At 38.7% G+C, this 19874-nt stretch overlaps 1 protein-coding gene across 3 annotated transcripts; it reads left to right on the top strand.

Moving 5' to 3' along the window:
• The first annotated feature begins 1192 nt into the window (after positions 1–1192).
• Positions 1193–19592, top strand: TAF7L (TATA-box binding protein associated factor 7 like). 3 transcript variants are annotated; one of them, XM_027053837.2, is made up of 13 exons: positions 1193–1481; positions 4917–4984; positions 5792–5870; positions 7371–7504; positions 8187–8313; positions 8548–8603; positions 11645–11686; positions 12484–12631; positions 12976–13089; positions 13514–13741; positions 13938–14050; positions 15215–15274; positions 18733–19592. In XM_027053837.2, exons 1-13 carry the CDS (start codon positions 1226–1228, stop codon positions 18775–18777), a joined length of 1470 nt encoding a protein of 489 aa, XP_026909638.1. In that variant the 5' UTR covers positions 1193–1225; the 3' UTR covers positions 18778–19592. The 3 variants fall into 3 exon arrangements, with proteins under 3 accessions (XP_026909638.1, XP_053057434.1, XP_026909639.1); XM_027053838.2 differs by lacking the exon at positions 1193–1481 and adding an exon at positions 2084–2218; XM_053201459.1 differs by lacking the exon at positions 4917–4984 and having other exon boundaries at positions 1366–1481.
• Positions 19593–19874: the final 282 nt, after the last annotated feature.

Genomic DNA, 19874 nt, shown 5'->3' with positions numbered 1-19874 from the left:
GCTGGAAATCTGGCAATAAAGGAAAAAATTACATATATGTATGCTTGTATCTTACGGGTAATTTTTGCCTCCTTCCACAAAACTCTTACCATATTTTCAACATGTAATAAATATTTAAAATCAAGTCTGGCACATGAGATTCTCAAGTAACATTTGTTGGAAGATCAAATTTATACCTGAACAGTTACTATATTCCCTTACTCTACCTACAGGGATGCTCGCTGTGACACTTCTGTCAGAGTACTATTTTTATTTATTATTTATATCTCACTCTTTTAATATTTTTAAAGTAATTTCTACACTCAAATGTGGGGCTCAAACTCACAACCCCCAAGATCAAGAGGTGCATTATCTACCGACTGAGCCAGTCAGGTGCCCTTCTGATTCTCTTTTTAAGAAAAAGAGGGGTGCCTTGGCTGGCTGAGTCTGTAGGATGTGTGACTCTTGATCCCCAGGTTGTGAGTTCAAGCCCCATGTTAGGTGTAGAGATTAGTTTAAAAAAGAAATAAATAAAAAATAAAGAATGTTTTGAAGCAGGTTTCAGTGTTACAAGATAAAAATAGGGAATTGGGAGAGAATATCGTTATTTAATATAACAGAAAGAACAGCATATGCCAATAAAGTTCACAGTTGGTAGATTTGGGTTGCAAAATAGGTTCTGAGCTTCCTAGCAGCCATCACAAGTAAAGTTAATTAAATAGTTCACATGGTCTGTATGATTCAAAAAATAATTACTCAGCTATTTCAGTTACTGAAAATGAAAGTTTTCCTTTGAGTTATTAAAGAATTATTTTTTTATATAAATGCCTTTAAGAACATACTACACTACATGAAAAAATGAGTTTCATTGGTCAATTTTGTATTTCAACCCTTAATGTAAAGATCAGCAGATGGATTCCAAAAGGGATCAAAACAGTTTTGTCTAGGTCTGAAACTCCGATAATTCAGCTTCACGGATATGATTTTTTTTAAAAAAATCTTGTATCCAGAAGAAATTATTGTACAATAGTCTTCCAAACATATTTGTCCCTTACAATTCAGTTTAGATGCATATTAGGAAGTAGAGATTTCACAGCTACCATCTCTAACCGGGACCCCTAATGTCTCTAATATTATCCCTATGTCTTTAAGGAGGATACCTTTGACATCATTTTATGAAAGTTCTGGAACCTCCAAGGTCACATGACTGAACGGGAAGCCATTTTACAATCTCCACAGGTCGACCATGGAGTACAGTGAGGAGGAACCTCCCAATTCTTTGGAAAGTGATTCAACACCAACAGCTTCCACATCAGAAGTAACGGGCTCACAAGATCCCCAAATTCCTGAAGACAGCGGAGCTGAATACTTTGGCGACCTGGGGGCCGAAACTGCCACCAATGAAGGCACCCAAACTTCTGCCGATGGCACCCAAGCCAATGTCGATGGCGGCACCAACACTGCTGCCAAAACTCCTGAGGAAAACTTACTGGAAGGGACAGGTAAGTGGAGTTAAATTTTTTTTTTTTCCCTCACAAGTTAAGAGAATTCTTTGGGGGAAGTGAACTACTAGAAGTCTCTTTGGACTGAGACTCGCTTCAGGAGAAATAATCGGTGTCACGTGTGTTCCTGTCCAAAAGATGTACTCTAGTGACTCTCTTGAGGAACAGGGAAAGGCTAATTATGTAAGAGTAGTTTGGGCGCGGATTGTAGTTATTTAATGGTTTTGCGTGGCGGCCTGTTTGTCACCAGGCGAGGTCGTCTCGCTAAGGGACAAATCTGGCCAACTTAACGGATTCGAAGAGCAACTGAATGTGCCACCCCTTTTACAAATATCACTGCACACCGGTAACACTCCCGCGGCCTCCCTGAAGGTCGCCCCCCTGTAAAAGGAATTGGTTTTGAAACTATGCTCGGCAAGGTTCCCCCACCCCCACCCCCACACTGCGCTGCGCTCAGCGCCTTTCAAACCTTCCAGCTCGGCACGCGGTAAACTGGCCGCTGCTTCGAGGCCAAACGCCGGTCGGGTCGGGGGCCAGGTCGCGGAGGCGTGGCTAGGCGGGGAGGGGCTGCGCGCGCGGCTCCTACCTGTCGCCACGCCGTCGGCCCGCAGCCCGCCTCCACGCCCGCCGCCCGGGAGCCCACTCACGCCCCCTCCGGAACCCGTCTCCCACCCCCACTCCGGGGAACAGTGTCTGCGCAGCCTTTCTGGTCCTGGCGTAAATCAACGGAGGAGCGGGTGAGTCGGGAGGTCAGAGGGCTCCCGGGCGGGTCAGCGCCCGGCTCCCGCGCACCGGACTTCCTTATCCAGCCCGCCTGGACGGCGAGGCGCGAAGGCTCGGGGCCCCTTGGTCCCACGGGAGGTTTTCCAGGGAAATTGGATCAAAGCCTAGGAGCTGGACTCTTCCTTGGAAGCTTAGCGCTCCTGGGATAAGGATGAAGTGGTCATTGCCTCATATTGCAGCCAGTGGCTATGAACTTGAGAAAATACCAATTTAGGCTTGTGCTGACTTGTGCTGCCTGGAGCATGCTGTTAGGCACCCTCCAGCTAGCTATAATTCTAATTCCAATCCTGATTCCGCTGAAACAAGATGGAGCTGGGGGTGGAGAGTGGTCCTGTTTAATTACTTATTAAAAAGTGCTTGTCTGAAAAAAAAAATGGATGCCTTTTAAAAAAATAAATACAATACAACCGGTTCATTGGGTAGATGAAAGTAACAAATTTTAAAAATAACTAAGACTCATTTCAACTGGTGTTGTCCACCTTCTCTGAAATTGTTTCAATTCTTACATTCTTTCCTTTATATTGAGAGGAGTTGCCAGTAAGGCATTGAAATGAACAAAATACCCTAGTCTTAGTTCTGAAAAATCTAAAAGTTATTTCTGATCTGATAAAATCTTGCTTAGCAGCTAGTTCTTCAAATAATCTGCATTTCTGCTCCCAACCTTGTGTTTGCAGCTGTCCGTTCTGTTAGGCAATGTGCCCAGCCCCAAGGTTTTTATTTGATTTACTTTATTTTAATTAAATTTTTGCTATGTTCACATTTAGATTTTGTATCTGTGTGTGTATGTGTGTGTGTATCTGTGTGTGTGTGTGTGTGTGTGTGTGTGTGTGTGTGTGTATCTGTATGAAGCAGGAAGAAAATAAATGACTATCACAAATAATCTCTCTCCTCTCATCCTGGGTGTCTCCTTTTCTGCTGCTGACCTCTCTTGCTTTCTATGCCTTTCTGGTGGTTTCTGAAGTCATACTAAAGGACTGGTGAATGATTTCACCATAATAGGGTCTCAGACTCACTTTTATGTGTTTTTAAAAAGGGTTGCAATTCTTTTAAGTGAGATTCAAATGGTTTACAGAGTATTAGGGAGCTGTGGTTAACTGGAGATTTTAATCTAATTAAAAATACAAGATTTTATAACTTGGTATGCAGCGTAATGTCCTTAGAACATAGGAAGATCTTGTCTATTTTCATATATGTATATTGCTTTCTTTCTACCTTTTGAGAAAAAATTTCCTCAGAAGTGTGAGCCCTAAAATGCAACGTGCAAGCCACTACAGAGTTTTCCCAAATAGCTGGAAAATAAGATTAAAAATAAAAATCAACTTGGATGGGATTATTCACTTTACAGAAGGATTTTTTTTTATTTAAAAAATTATTTTTTTATTTATTTTTGAGACAGGGAGAGACAGAGCATGAACAGGGGAGGGTCAGAGAGAGGGAGACACAGAATCCAAAACAGGCTCCAGGTTCTGAGCTGTCAGCACAGAGCCCGACGCGGGGCTCGAACTCACGGACCGCGAGATTAGGACCTGAGCCGAAGTTGGCTGCTTAACCGACTGAGCCACCCAGGCGTCTCCAGAAGGCTTTTTTTTTAAATAAAGCGATCCATCTTAGAATTCCTTTAAATAACTTCTTAGGGGTATTTCAAGTAAGTGGTAGTTGTGCGGATTAAATAAAATATTAGACCTAATGCACTCAATGAAGTGCCTGCCATATAGAATGTACACAGTGAATGTTAATAATGAATAAATTAAATTGGATTTTATGATCCATCGTATCACCCCTTCAAGAAAGTGCCCATTCCATGAACCTAAGTGTACTCATATAGATAGCCTCGCCGTAAGAACTGGACTCCTAACTTTTAAACAAAATAGTTCAGAATTGTTGATGCTGACTTTAGAGTCATAGAACCTGCCTGCTCTCCCATGGGCTTAATTCATACCAATCCATTAAGGTGAATGAAATATTAAAAATTAAGCTCTTTTTTCCTTCAAATCATTATAGAACACTTGTGCCAGTGGTTTTGGTTGATTCTGGACTTTGGCACTCTTCCCTGCAGAGGGATGTAGTTTGCTTCGGTAGCCATCATAGCGCTGATGAATTGTAGTCCTTTACCTTAGAGTCTAGCAATATCATTAAGAAGACTAGGGGTGCCTGGGTGGCTCAGTCAGTTAAACGTCCAACTTCAGCTCGGGTCATGATCTCATGGCCTGTGAGTTTGAGCCCTACATCGGGCTCTGTGCTGATAGCTTGGAACCTGGAGCTTGCTTCGGATTCTGTGTCTCCCTCTCTCTCTGCCCCTCACCTGCTCCTGCTCTGTCTCTCTCTGTCTCTCAAAAATAAATAAATGTTAAAAAATTAAAAAAAAAAAGACTACATCATGTTCCATAACAACTTTACTTCTTTTGTTATCATGTAATTTGGGCTATCCTTGGAAAGTCTACATATATTGGAAGGGAGATCAAGTGACTTTTAGAAATAATCAAGTTATGTCAAGTAAGGTACTTCAGAGCTGTACACACATCGTTTCAGTGAGGGTTGTGGGCAAGATCTTGTGTAATGTAACCAGTACTATCAGAAGTGGTCAGCAGAGGGGCAAGATGAGTTTTTGGTCACTTGCTATTTTGTGTTTGCTTTCATGAACTCAAAAACAAGAGATGAGTAAAAGCCAGGATGAACCTCCTCAGGAACTTGAGAACCAGTTTATATTGCGTCTCCCACTGGTAAGAAACCCTTGTATCTCAGACCACATATCTTCAGTGCATATGTATTAGCTCTGCTTGGATTCTGTAGCATTTCTATTTAAGGTAGGCTATAAAAATTAAGAACATTTGTTTCCCAGGAATCACGTTTTATTAAACAGTCCTATTCTAGTGTGTACTCTTTTAGCAGAATTCTTTCATCCTGTACATGCCACCTATCATGTGGGTTGATTTCCTAGCAAAGGGCTGTGACAGTGAGGGATCCAGTGACTTACCGGAGGTGCTAACAGCCTGTTCACTGAACAGCCATGATAAGACTCCTTTTAAATCCTTTCTGTCACCTCAAAAGGGGCAGTGAAAGGGACCATCACTATTTCCTCAAATTCATCACCATGCAAGGCTGTTGAAGCTCATCTGAACATTGTGTTAGGGTCTCTTCCCCCATTGATACCTGCATTCAAGTAGTATTTAGTCTAAGAATGTTGTATTAAGGACGGCCTTCAGAAAGATATTTCCCCAATTAGAGCTAATTATATACCCAGTAAACTGCAGCTAAGCCTTTACTTAGCAACTACAACTGAAGGGCAGCAGTAAGAGGCAGGAATGTAGGGCTTGAAGAAGGCATTAACTGTAGCTACTAAAAACCAACAATGAGATTAGAGTCAGCCTCATCCTAACTTGACTTAGCACACCATATGTCATGGTACATGACACTGTTCCTAACATTTGGGAGATTTAAGGTTTTATTTAAGGGAGGACTATAACACATCTATTAGCTGCCAAGTAGACAATTCATCCTTCTGATTTTTCAATCTACCTCCTTTTTAGGAACATGCATTTACTGTCAGGAAGATGGTACATTCTGGAAGTGTTGCCATGAAGGATAAACTAAAAATTGACTTATCTTGTAAGTAGTAAATACCCGTCTACCATACATTGAACAGTTAATTTATTAAGGGATTGCTATGTGCCAGACACTATACTAGATACTAAGGATGAGACAAAGAGCAGAATATGGTCTCTGCCTTGAAGACCCTAAGAGAGGCTTAAGTCACTCTCATATCTTCTTTTTGAGGAAAGGAAGTAGAAATTATGTAATTTGAGGTAATTATTGTACTGTGTATAAGGAAGAATTGGCGGGAGGTCAATGGTGAGATTTGTATACTTCTGTTTGTCTCTTACATACAAACTTTGTGATTTCTGACTGTCCGGGGTAATGATAAATGAATGTCCTGTACTTTTTTTTTTTTTATAAAAGTGACATATCTTTCTCTCTTTTGAATAATATTTATTAGGATTTTTAAATACAGAGAAGTATATAAAGAAGAAAATTTAAAATGGCTTATAATCCCATCACTCAGGTAGCCCTTATTGACATTTTAAAAAAGGTAATACAAGTTCATGGTTAGAAAATTTAAATATAACCAGAAGAAGATAGGAAATAATAAAGATTAGAGCAGAAATTAATGCTATCTAAACCAAAACAAACAAACAAACAAACAAACCCAGAACAGATAAATGAAACCAGAAGTTGGTTCTTTGAAAGAATCAACAAAATTGATAAACCACTAACCAGTTTGATCAAAAAGGAAAAACAAAATTTAAATATAAAAGTTCAAAAAGAGGAGTGAAACTCTCCTTGCAGTGCCCCAACATTAATGCCAAAGATAACTAATAATAATTGTTTCTCCTTGTTTCCTTACAGACAGAATTTTTATTCATGATACCAACATTTAAATCCCCTACATCTTTCAAGTTAATTGAAAGAATTAAAGCACCATGTCCAGCATATTTCTGCATTTTTATTTTTTCACTTAATATTAGAAGATTGTACTTGAATCCTCTTGTGTTAAGGGACGAGCAAAAGCTAGAGACATCTGGGCAGGATTCAGAGTTGTCAGCATATGAATATATATATTCCTACAGTGTATGGATATGTGTAGAATCTTATCTTGGTGAAGCTAACTAGAGATTATAACTTCAGATATACTAGCACCTTTCTGGGATCACCCCTTCCTTCACTTGACCCTTTGAAAATACCCATGTACAATGACATAATTGAGTGCTTCTAATGGGGTCAAAATGAATGGGGTTGAAAGAATGGAGTTTGCCTTTCAGGATGAGAATGAAACATTGGCCACTTCATCCACATTTAGTTCACAATGATTACAAAGAGACTTAGCTACTTTTGATCCAGTAGAGTAAACTGAGAAAAAAGAGCTCCATATACCCTGCCTTCTTTTCACTGGGAAGTTACCAATTACATACACAATTCTAGCATTATGAGAAATAGTAGGTTTTGCTGAAAGACTGGCCTGCCCCACTTAAGTCTTCGTCACTTAAACCCCAGAATGCTTAAGAGTACATTGGGAAGATTTTGGATTTAATTTTTCCTGCCTCTCTTCAGCTGATGGACGTCATGCAGTTGTTGATGTAGAAGATGTCTCACTAACTGCTAAGCTGGTTGATTTGCCTTGCATTATCGGAAGCCTGAAAACTCTTGATAAAAAAACTTTTTATAAGACAGCAGATATTTCTCAGGTATGGATGAGTTTTCTTAATCTACTAGTTCTTACATCCTTCGAGGAATCCCTTTCTCCCTACTTTTCTCTTTCTTTCAGTAGTCCTTTCCACTTGGTGAATGGCTGCTTATCATTTCTAATTTGCAGCTCAATTGCACAGGAATACAGTGTCATGTTCTGGTTTGGTATTTGATCCATAACTTTTGACTTTTATCCAGATAGCTTTTATATAAAAAAAGGTTCAGGTTTGCCATTTATGATGATTGTCATCTGAAAAAAAAAATGAGGATCTGGGATCTTCTTCTGAACTTTCTGCTAAAGCAAGATGCTGTTAATTCTGGAGATTTATATTTGTTTTTTTCATCATCTCAACTGTTGATTTCTTGTTTGCCTTCTAAATCAAAATACTAAGATATATTTGTTCTTAACATATTCCCTCTGAAGTGGTAAGTACTTGAGCTAAAAACAAACAAATAAAAACAAAATCTAGAATCCATATACAGTGTTGCAGAGACCAACAGAGAAAGAGAGACAGAATTAATATGCATGTATATGTAATACTTGGCTTTCTGGAAATGCCAAGTACTATTCTCCTTACTGCTTACTATGCTCCAGGATTTCTGGTAGTAAAAATGATCATGATTCATTTCTAATCCAGGATTCGTGACCATAGTCAACTTCTTCATCTTTGTTAAATGTAGATGCTTGTGTGCACTGCTGATGATGATCTCTACTCTTCTCCGGAAGAATCAGTTACCTCTACTGACCTTAACGCAGTCATGAAAAATGAAAAAGAGAGAGAGCAAAAATATGTCTGGAAGCATGGCAGTAAGTCACCAGCCCCTTGCTCACTTTGGCTGACTACATTTAATCTACTGAATCCTAATTACTTGTGAGCCAGGGACCTGTTACCACACTTAGGTGTTTGGTTCATTAGACATCCAGACACTCTTAAAGGAACAGGTCATGTCGTTAGCCAGTGGCTTTCTCTTTGTCAAATTCAGATAGATATGTGACTACCAACAGTCATATATACATTTCACCATGTTGAATTTATTTTAGTTACTCCACCACTTAAGAATGTCAGAAAGAAAAGGTTCCGCAAAACAACAAAAAAGGTTAGTTGCATGCTATTTCTGTGTCTACTGGGTGGATTGGAAGAGGAGTTAGTTGGGGATTAATTTGTTCACTCATTTATATGTTCAGTAAACATCGATTATGAGCTAAATGCCAGGCACTGTGCGGTAGCAATTGGGAGTATATAGTGAACAGAAACAGACCTGATCATTTAGGGATCTGGATGTGTCATGAATTTGAAACTTCTGCTAATGCTTTGCTTTCAATTGCAAAATCTAGTTTTAAAGTTTATTTATTTTGAGAGAGACAGAGACGGTATGAATCGGGTAGGGACAGAGAGAAAGGGAGAGAGAGAGAATCCCAACCAGGCTCCACATTGCCAGCACAGAGCCCAATGTGGGGCTCGAATCCATGAAACCATGAGATCATGACCTGAGCCAAAACTAAGAGTTGGAGGCTTCCACCCAGGTGCCCTGCAGAATCTAGTTTTAAAGTGAACCCATCTAGAACCTGAGACTTGGAAATTGTGGTTCTATTCCTAGCCTTACCTCCAATTTGTAGAATCTTGGGCAAGCTACAGGAATATTGTAGCTTGTCTGCTTTTTTTAATTAACTTTTTAAAAAAATGTTTTCGTATTTTGAGAGAGAGAGAGAGGGGGAGCACATGTGTGTATGCTGGGGAGGGGTTGGGCAGAGAGAGAGAGAATCCCAAGCAGGCTCCACACTGTCAGCACAGAGCCCTACTCGGGACCCAATTTCACAAACCCCATGAGATCATGACCTGAGCTGATACCAAGAATCAGATGCTTAACCAACTGAGCCACCCAGGCACCCCTATAATTAACTTTTTATTTTGAAATAATTGTAGGTTCACATGCAGTTGTAAGAAATAAAAGAGAGATGCTATGTACCCTTTATCCAGTTTTCCCCATTGTAATTTTTTGCAAAACTATAGTACAATATCACAAACAGGAAATTGACATTATCACAATTCACCAATCTTACTCAAATTTCTCCAGTTTTACTTATACTTGTGTGTGTGTATGTGTGCATGTAGTTCTATGCAGTTTTTTCCCATATGTATGTTCATGTATCCATCTACACAGTCAAAATACTGTGCAGTTTTGTTACCACAAGGATCCCTCATCTTGACCTTTTATAGTCACATTTACCTCCCTCCTACCCCACCCCTCGGTCTCTAACCCCTGGCCAACACTAGTATGTTCTCCATCTCTGTAGTGTTGTCAGTTTGAGACAACATAAATAAATAAATGGACTCATACAATGTGTAACATTTAATGCTGGCTTTTTTCCCCCACTAACCATAATTCCCTTAAGATCCATGCAAGTTGTTGCATGTATCAGTACTTCATTCCTGTTATTGCTGAGTAGTATTCCAGGGTATGCACATACCCCAGCTTGTTTAACTGTTCACCCACTGAAGGACGTCTGGGTTGTTTTCAGTTTTTTACCATTATAAATAAAGCTACATGCAGGTTTTTGTGTCAACATAAGTATTCATTTCTTTGGGATAAATGTGCAGGGGTGCTATTTCTGGGTCATATGGTACTTGAATGTTCAATTTTATGAGAAACTACCGTACTGTTTGCAAAGTGGCTATAACATGATATCTTCCCAGTAGACTGTACCTGTGATCCACTTACTCTAAGTCCCCACCAGAATTAGGTGTTTGTCACTCTTTTTTATTTTAGCCATCTGATAGATGTGTAGTAACCTTGTTGTGGTATTAATTTGCATTTCCCTGATAGCTAATGATGTTGAACATCTCATGTGTTTTTTTTTTATTTTGCCATCCATATATCCACTTCAGTGAAGTGTCTGTTCATGCCCTTTGCCTGTTTCCTAAGTGGATTTATTTATTGTTCAGTTTTAAGAGTTCTTTTAATATTCCAAATATTAGTCTTTTGTCAGATATGTAGAAATTTGCAAATATTTTCTCCTAGTCTGTAGCTTGTCTTTTCCTCTTCTCCACAGGATCTTTCAAGGAGCAAAGGTTTTTTGTTTAAGTCCAACTTACAGATTTTTCCTTTTTTTAATATTTATTTTAGGAGAGAGAGATAGAAAGTTAGTGGGGGAGGGGCAGAGAGCGAGGGAGAGAATCCCAAGCTCTGCACTATCAGTGCAGAGCCCAATGTGGGACTCAAACCCACGAACCATGAGGTCATGACCTCAGCTGAAATCAAGAGCCAGTCACTTAACTGACTGACCCACCCAGCTACCCCTACCATATCTTCTCTATCCATTCATTCATCGATTAACACTTGGGCTCCTTCCATATTTGGCCACCTAGGTGCCCCTATAGATATTTCCTTTTAAGGATCTTTCCTTTGTGTCAAGTTTAAGAACTCTTTGCCTAGCCCAGATCCTCAAGATTTTCTCTTATTTTTTTCTAAAAGTTTTACATTTTACATATAGACCTGAAATCCATTTTTGAGCTAATTTTTGTAAAAAATGTGGTGTTTAGTTCAAGGTTTTTTTTTTTTTTTGCCTTTGCATATCCAGTTGCCCCAGCACCATTTATTAAAAAGACTCCTTCCTCCATTGTATTGTTTTTTGCACCTTGTCAAAATCAGCTGGGCATTTTTGTGTGTGTCTGTTTCAGGGTTCCCTATTCTGTTCCATTAATCTGTGTGTTGATCCTTCTACTGATATCACAGTGTAGCTATATAATAAATGTTGAAATGAGGAAGACTGTTCTCATTTTATTTTTGTCAAGATTGTTTTAGTCATTCTAGAGCCTGTACCTTTCCATATAATTTTTTTTGTAAGTTTGAAGTTTAGAACAAATTTTCTATGTCTATAAAAACCTTGTTGGAATTTTGGTAGGAATTGCATTGAACCTATATATCAATTTGGGGATAATTGACAGCTTTATTACTATGTTGAATCTTTCACTCCATGAACACAGTTGCCTTGGCTTTTATACTGTCAGTCAACAGTACTTATTGAGTGCCTACTAAATGTAAAACTAAATTAAGAATAATTTTAGAATCCTTTAAGCTTTAGTGAAGTAGAAAAGTTGTAATAATAACTTCATTGTTTATTGTGTTTTATTTCATAGCTCACTGATTTCAAACAAATTGAAGAAATCAGCTTTCCTGAGGTAGAGCTATCATTATATAACTTTATTGTTTACCCTTAGTGTGTTTTATTTCATAGCTCATTACTTTAAGGCAAATCAAAGAAATCAAAAAGGTTACTTTTTGGCCTTCCTTCTCCTCTCTAACTGCCACTGCCATACAGGTACACTAAATTGGTTCACTTAAAAATGGATTCATTATTTAATGCCTGATAACTCCTAGAGGAAAAGATACAATTTGGCCAGTGACTTTGAATTCTAATCTGCTTTTTTCTCTGATACTTATTTTAAGAGCCATTTTTTGGAAGCCAGTATTCACTTTTACCAGCAGTTGTTTGCAATTGCTTATTCCCCCTCAAAGTTCTAATTTCTATTTGTAGCATGACGAATTGGTTGCTGTGGAGATAATTGTCTAAAATTGGATTTAAGGGAGAACATGTAGCTAAGACCCAGTTTTTATAGGAAAATCTTTAATAATAAAGATGTGGAAAAGTGAACTTTGGGAATTTGGATCTTTAAGCCAAATTACTTTTAAATAACAAGTAAGGAATTGTAGTTGTTTGCCAGTATGGGTCAGGGCCAATAATTAATAACTGAGGCCTAAGGGTTGTGCTTCTGAGAGAAGTCTTTAATACGGAGTTGCAGATCGAAAAGATTAAATGTCTCAAGTTAATTTGTTTGAATGGGAAAAAAAAATAAGCTTACCATACAGAAACCTAGAGCCTGGTCAAAGATTTCTTCATAAATAGCATTACTTAAAGTAGAAATTGATTTGGATGGATATTAAAGAGACCTAATTATTTGAATTCATTTGTATGTAGGAGCAGGGCATTCCTGCAAAACACAGAGTGTTAAATGACATTACTGATATCCCCCCTTCCCCTGCTTTGGTTCAATACATTGAATCTCCTGATGTGGAAAAGGAAGTGAAAAGACTACTGTGTTCAGATGCTGAAGCTCTCAGTGCTCGTATCCTTTTATACTAAATATTTTCCTTGTAGCCTGTTCCGCCCCATATGTACTTGCTGACAAGCCCTCACTTCTGGTATTTGTGTACTAATTTTGGTGTGTAGAACTTCAGATTTTTGTTACAGAAATGTTACTTCCTAGCTAGGAATAGTAAATTCACACAATAGAAATGTATTTACTTGTGTAATCCAGTAGGAGGTACTTCTTCATACTAGGAATCCAGATACAGATGGCCTGAAGTTGGACCAAATTAAATAGCACTTTCACTCAGAGAACCTCTTCCCTTTCAACTGTGTCTTCTCCTTTCTTTCTGCTTGTTCCTTGACCACCACCCCTCCTTTCAGGATGGGAAGTCATTGCTGAAGATGAAACCAAAGAAATAGAAAGTCAAGGCTCTATCCCAGGCTTTGCAATGTCCCCAGGAATAAGTGGCTATAAGCAGGGTCATTTCTCATCAGGTATGTTAATAAAGACAAAACAAGAGCTTCAGAGAAGGCAAGTGTTGACTGTGCGAAAGACCATTCTCCAGAGACTCACAGGCCAATCACAGAAAAAGGATGCCTTCGCCTTTCTTTCCTCTTCCTTCAGTGCTTCAGGGGTTTTAGACTGGTGTTCTAATCTCCCATCAGTCCCTGGTATCCTAAATTCCTATGGGCTCTTAAATACTCTAAATGTCTTGATCACTGAATACATGAATGAATGTTAGTGTTTTGCATTTCCTGCCATTGCCTTAGGAAGGGAAGGATCTTCCTGTGAGAAAATTATTTATAAAATTCATTGGTTGACCAGTGAATTTGAGGGAAGGAAGATAACTGCAGCTTGAGTGAGAGTCATTTGAAAAGATTCAGATAGATTCACCTTCCTCTTGCTTGAAACCAATAGAATATGGTATGTTTCGGGAGATGTTCAGTGATTCTAGTAGCAACAGTGATGATGAGGATGAGGAAGAGGATGAGGATGATGAAGAGGATGAAGAAGATGATGAAGAAGATGACTATGATGAGGATGAAGTTGAGAAAGATTATTATGAAGAGGATCTGGAAAGGGAGCTACAGGCCAAGTTCTTTGCATCTGGCCAGTATGAGGCAAAGGAAGGAGCCAGTTCAGCAGGTAAGTTATGGAGGAAAAACCAAAGAGGTGGGACAGAGTGGGTGGCAGCGCTGAAGATTGACTTTAAACATGTGTTAGATGCAAGGCTAAGTTTGAGAAGTTACGGTTGAGATGTGGAGTGGAGTTTTGGTTGACTTTGATTTTGGTCCACTAGTTTGGGCCATGTTTAGTTAAAATTTCTGTCTGTCTCTGTTAGTCATGGATATTCAGAAGCAGATTCATTACATGGAGAAAAAGCTCCAAGAGATTCAATGCAAAGCACAAAGACAGAGGGATCTCTTAAAGAAAGTGGAAAACCTGACACTCAAGGTAAATTCTTGTTGGCTGGGATAAAGATACCTTGATATCCTACTTTCAAAATCCCATCTTTGTGTTTCTAACTCGTATCATCCCTGTGCAGCATTCTTACTCATTTTTTGACCTAAAACAACCTCTTAGAAACCCCTAAGAAGATATAGCCCTATTTCCTTTTATCTGAGTAATTTTGATCATCTCATACAAGAATTTTTGAGAAGAGACAAGGAGACTTGAGATAATGATTACCAATACTGAGTATCTGTTATGTGAAAGGCACAAAAAGAGCTAAGCATTTTACATGTATCATCTCATTTCATCCTCATTTCATCCTTCCTGAAATACAGGTACTGTCGCTAATCTTATAGATAAGGAATTGAAATTCAAAGAGGTTAAGTAACTAGTGGTAAAACATAGATTGAATCATGTCTTGATTCAATCAAATAGTTGTTTGTACCAAAATGTATTCATTGAAGTGAAAGAAAATTAACGAAGTTCATTTTTAAGTGTTATGATGCATGCCTGAACAAGAATAAATATCTTGCTTGATTTTTATTAACATATATTTCAACAAAAGGAAAGTGTATGTTTAGGCCATGTTTGCATCCTTTTTTATAGTGAGGGAAATTCTGAAGCATCTGGAAAATTCCTTGCCAGATTTTATTTTCTGGAGAGCCGTAGTCATCAAAATGTAGTAACTCAACACAGAACTGTACCTATTTAGAATATTGTCCTTTACATTAACCAAGTGAGATAATAGATGTGGACACACTTTGAAAGATACAGTTGTATTGATGTTGCATGGAGGACTAGTTAGGGATAATAATATTCTGCCCTAGTGCAGGGAAATGAATGAGTCAGCACCAAATTCCAAGTCAGCTTTTTTAATAGTTCACCACAGTCAAAGGATTTGTGCTAAACTAGAAAAAGGTAACATGAAGGCATTCCAACCATTTATTTTAAGGCAAGAAAAAAATATCGTGTGTAGGTTTATAAAATCAAATCAGATGGCTCTGTACTTAGGGGATGCAGTTTTTATACTCTGAATCCTTTAAAAAGAGTGCTCTTTTGTTATGACTGACAGTTTGCTTATCAAATTATTTGCCAAACTCTTTGTCTCACTTGGTTCTCTTTTCCTTTGAGACTCAGCATTCATCATTTATACAATTTGTTTTCCAGAGTCATTTACAGTCTGTGCTGGAGCAGCTTAAGTTACAGGAAAAAGAAAAAAATGAGCAGGTGAGAAGTGTTTTCAAATCAACCAGAAAACATTTGATACAAAGAATCCCCAACCCCACCCCCAAAGTCATTTCTAGCTGTTCCTTTCACAGGATCAGTAGTGACCAAATCTTCTAAATGAGGATAGCAGGTTGGAACAAGGTTTTTGTGAAAATTCACTCATTCAGCAGATACTGAATGCCTATTAAGTGAAAAGTACAAGATGTACATACCGTGTTAAATAAGACAGAGTACTTGTCCTCATGGAGATGTCTAGATGGAAGATCGACAGTGAACAAATTAACATACAAATGGAGAAGTGCAAATGGCAAAAAAAAAGTGCTTTGAAGGAGGAAAAAACATCAGTGGTGCTATTTGAATAAAAGGAGTCCTGAATTAAATGGAATTAAATTAAAACGATGGGCCTTTCTGAGGAGGTGATACTTAAGCTTAGACCTAAAGAGTCAATCTGAGCGAAGAGGGAATGGAGAGCCTCTTGGGTGGAGCATATGACAGGTCCCCCATGGGGGAAAGAACCTGGCCTTTTTGAGGACCTCTGGGCTATATAAAGCAAGGAAGAGCATGACTTAACATAAGGTTGTAGAAGTAGGCAGAGGCCATAGTGTATGGTCCCTTGCAGGCCATGATAAGGAGGATGGGTTTTAGTCTTAAGTGCAGTGGGAAACCCTTGAAGAGTTTTAAGCTGGAGAGAGTCACATTTAATTTAAACTTTTTAAAGACCACTCTGATTCTTATCTGGAGAATGGATTATAGGGGGGGCAAGACTAGAATCAGGGAGGCCAGTTAGGAGGCTGTGTGGTAGTCTAATAAGAGAAAATGACAACCTGAACTAAGGTGGTGGCAGTGGCTATGGAAAGAATATATATATATTAACTGCAATAAAAATGTTTTTATAACCACTTTGTTGAGATATAATTCACGTACCATACATTTAAATTGTATGGTTTTAGTATTTTCACAGAATTGCACCATCACCACAATCAGTTTTAGAACATTTTCATCACCCAAAAAGAAACCTGTATTCAATACTAGTCATTCCCCATTTCTTCTGAATTTCTACCACTTGCCGGACCAAGGCAACCACTAATGTACCTTCTCATCTACTTTGCCTATTCTGCTTATTTTATCTAAAAGGACATATATAATGTGTGGTCTTTTGTATCTGGCTTCTTTCACTTAGTATAATGTTTTCAGAGTTAATCCATGTTGTGGCATGTATCAGTAGTTTATTCCATTTTGTGGGTGAATAATATTCTAATATTCCATGTGTGTAAGCATACACACACACCACGTTTTGTTTATCCATTCATCCATTGATGGACATTTGGATTGTTCCCACCTTTTAGCCATCATGAATAATGCTGCTACAAACACTCATATATGAAAGAATATATTTTAAAGGTAGAATGGATGGGAGTTGGGCCAGTTACTGGGTATTGAAGGAAGTGTTAAGGATGCATGCCAGATTTCTGACTTGAACAGCTGTATTATTTCAAGCCACAAGAGAGTGAGAAGACTGAAAAGAAGGTACTGTAGGATAAGTGAGGGTCAGGTAGCTGTACAGAAGATGTATGCTGGCTTCAGTCCTATAAAATTGAGGGTAATAATTGTAAAGGAACTGGGGGCCATATGATGATGGGCTTAGCATGGGGCTCTTGAGATAGAGACACCAACCCCCATCCCCGTTACACATACAAGCAAAGCCAGGGGAATTCTATATATTCCCTTCCACTCAGCAAATCACTTAACCAAGTACTGCTCATAAACAACCATGTGAACAATTAACACCAAATTGCTTTAGCACACACCAAACATCTTTGTTTTCATCCATGTAAATAGTATTGGGGAGTGCTATTTTCAGCATGGAAATGTCGCTGTGAACTTTATTCACTCACATTCCTTTACGTTATTAGTTCATTTATAGCCTACTTGAAGCTAGGTTCTGTAGTAGGGAGCTACAAAATGCTTACAACCCAGTCTCTGCCTCCAGGTGGGAAGAGATCCATGAGAGGGACAGGAATTTAAAGGAATGAAGTCTCACTTTTGTCCATAGAGACTAGGGATGACTTCATAGAGAAATGATGTTTGGCTGGTTCATAGAGAAATGATGTTTGGCTGGAGCCTCAAAAGGTAGAGTGGGGTTTTAATAAGGAGATAGGGAAAAGAGGGCATTCTGTATAGAAAGTGGCATGCATAGTGGCTCAGAGATGGTGATGACAGCCTAGAGTTGAGATTTTTTGTTTAGGGCATAATGAGCCACCAAAACTTTTTCACCTGGGGAGTGACTCAGGAAGATGTCTCTGCCAGCAGTATGTAGGAGAAATTGTTGAGTGGAGAGATACTAGAGGAAGATGCAAGTGATGGAAGGAATCAGAGCTTAACAATTGATTGGATTCATGGGCTCAAAAGGAGAACAAAGAGGAGTCCAAAGCCTGAGTAACTGGAAAATGGTGTGCCACTAACAGAAGACAACAGGAAGGGAATTGTTGGGGGCGCGGATGGAGATGATGAGATAACTTGGAAGCACGTTGAGTTAGAAGCACTTTAGAAAATGGGAGATTGGAGAGTGGCTCATGCAGAGAAATGATCATTGAAGCTGTGGGGATAGATGAGTTAGCCAGGTTGACTGTTTAGCAAGAAGTCCAAACCTGGGGAAAAACCTTCCTTTAGGGGGTGGTGAGAAAGAGAGCCCACAAAAGGGAAAGAACTGGAGCAATCAGTGGTTGTAATCATGTCAGCAACAGAGTGTAGCCTCTAAATTACTGTAGAAGCAATTCTCGTAATTTGATAGGTGATGTGCAGCATAGGATCACTTTCTAATGCTCCATTCCTTTCTTTCACAGAATGAAAATCTACACTGGTATGGAGTGACCTAAATTGAATAATACTCAAAACCAATCTCTGTCCCAAAGACAGTATACCTCTCAATGTTTTTGGTCACTTTGCCATTCCAAGTAAAATAAAGAGAGAGAGAGATAGATAAATAGATAAATAGGTAAATAAATAAATATTGGTCAGGTCTTTGGTTCAGTTTCCAAGTGTATCATAACATGGTAAGAAGCAGCAGCTAAGACTTGGTTTAAGCTCCAGTGTGTTCAGTGGAACAAAAGCCTATCCCAATTGCTTTATTTTCTCACTCTTCAAATGTGGCTACAGTGATCCCTCTGTACACTCTTCACAGAAATGCAAAGTCTTATCAGAAGCATATTTAATTTTGAAGCATATTCAATTTGAAGGCTTCTTTTTAGAAGTTGGGCACAGTAAAACACAACATCATGCAGTGTTGTGCATGCATTCTTGACTGTGGCACTGTTCTTTGGAACATTGCAAGACTCAGATAACCATATAAAATACAAATTACAGTGGTTCTTTTTGGTTCATACAAGTAAATCCTAGATCAAGTAACAGAACCTAAGATTTCAGAGCAATTTTTCATCTTTTTCTGCCTCTCCCTACAGCTCATTTTCCTCCGGAAACAATTGAAATCTATTTTGGAGAAGTAAGAGAGCCTTCAGCCTGGCACATGAACCTTGGATTTACTATCCAGACTGAAGACTGGATGAAATTGTACGTGTTTCTGTCCCTTTCATTGCCGTATGCGAAGTCATTTGTTATTTGTTGATCTGAAACTTTTTATGCTAGTCACATTTGAAGTTTATAGCTGTGTAGAAAGGGACAGAATATAAAAAAGTAGTAGACCTAAAATCCCAACTCAATATAGAACTTCCCTTCTCTTTATCAACTTGATAATTGCTTACATTGCCTCTGCTCTGTTGGTGCCATCAAATGATTCAGCCATGCTTCCCAAAGACAGTCTAGCCTGAAGGCCATACAGCTAGTTGGTTTGTGTATGTTTTCAGTTCCCTTCTTCTATTAATTTTAAATATTTCCTAAAACATGGAACAAATAATTTCTACCAAAGGCTAGGACCTCTCACAGTGAATTAAGTGCCTATCTCCCAGCAGTTAACACCAGCTTGTGTCCTGTCTTTGTTAAGGTAATAGGGGCTGCTTTCCTGCTCAGGGATGACTTCTTGCTGCTGCTATCTTTGTTCTGTTGTGTTTTTAGGGATTGTGTCTGGTTATTATTTGACAGCTAAGAGAATAGTTAGGACAGAGATGAAATTCTGAGTTGTTATCCTTATTCTGAGCCTCTTTATCCTAACCCCCATCAGAAAAGGTTAGGAAAAATCAGATGCCTGTGATGCCTGTGAAGACTCCCTTAAAAACCCTGAGTGGGTTTGTTTTTTCAGCTGTATTGTTAAAGTTTTCTGGCCTGTGTTCTTTAAGCAATAAATAAATTCTTCATTTTAATTGGATTGCTGTCACTTTATTAAACCGTTCCCATGATGAATACACTCATATCCAAAAGGAAACTGGAGAGACAAGCAATAAACTCTACCATTAGGAAATGACAGAAGATGCTGTCAATACTGGGGCATCTTCTAAAGAGCTCTTGGGATAACTCCTAATGAACTAAGCAGATCATCTCACATTAACCATATAGCACTGGGAATTTGAGAAATCATCTAGAGAAGTGATCAAAATGGCAGTATTTGCATTGATTTATGTTGTAGTGGAAAGAACACAAGGTTGGAATC

This window comes from Acinonyx jubatus, chromosome X, assembly GCF_027475565.1.
Source record: "Acinonyx jubatus isolate Ajub_Pintada_27869175 chromosome X, VMU_Ajub_asm_v1.0, whole genome shotgun sequence".
NCBI lineage: Eukaryota > Metazoa > Chordata > Mammalia > Carnivora > Felidae > Acinonyx > Acinonyx jubatus.
Note: the sequence above shows the minus strand (reverse complement) of the source record. Positions and strands in the feature narration are given on the sequence as shown.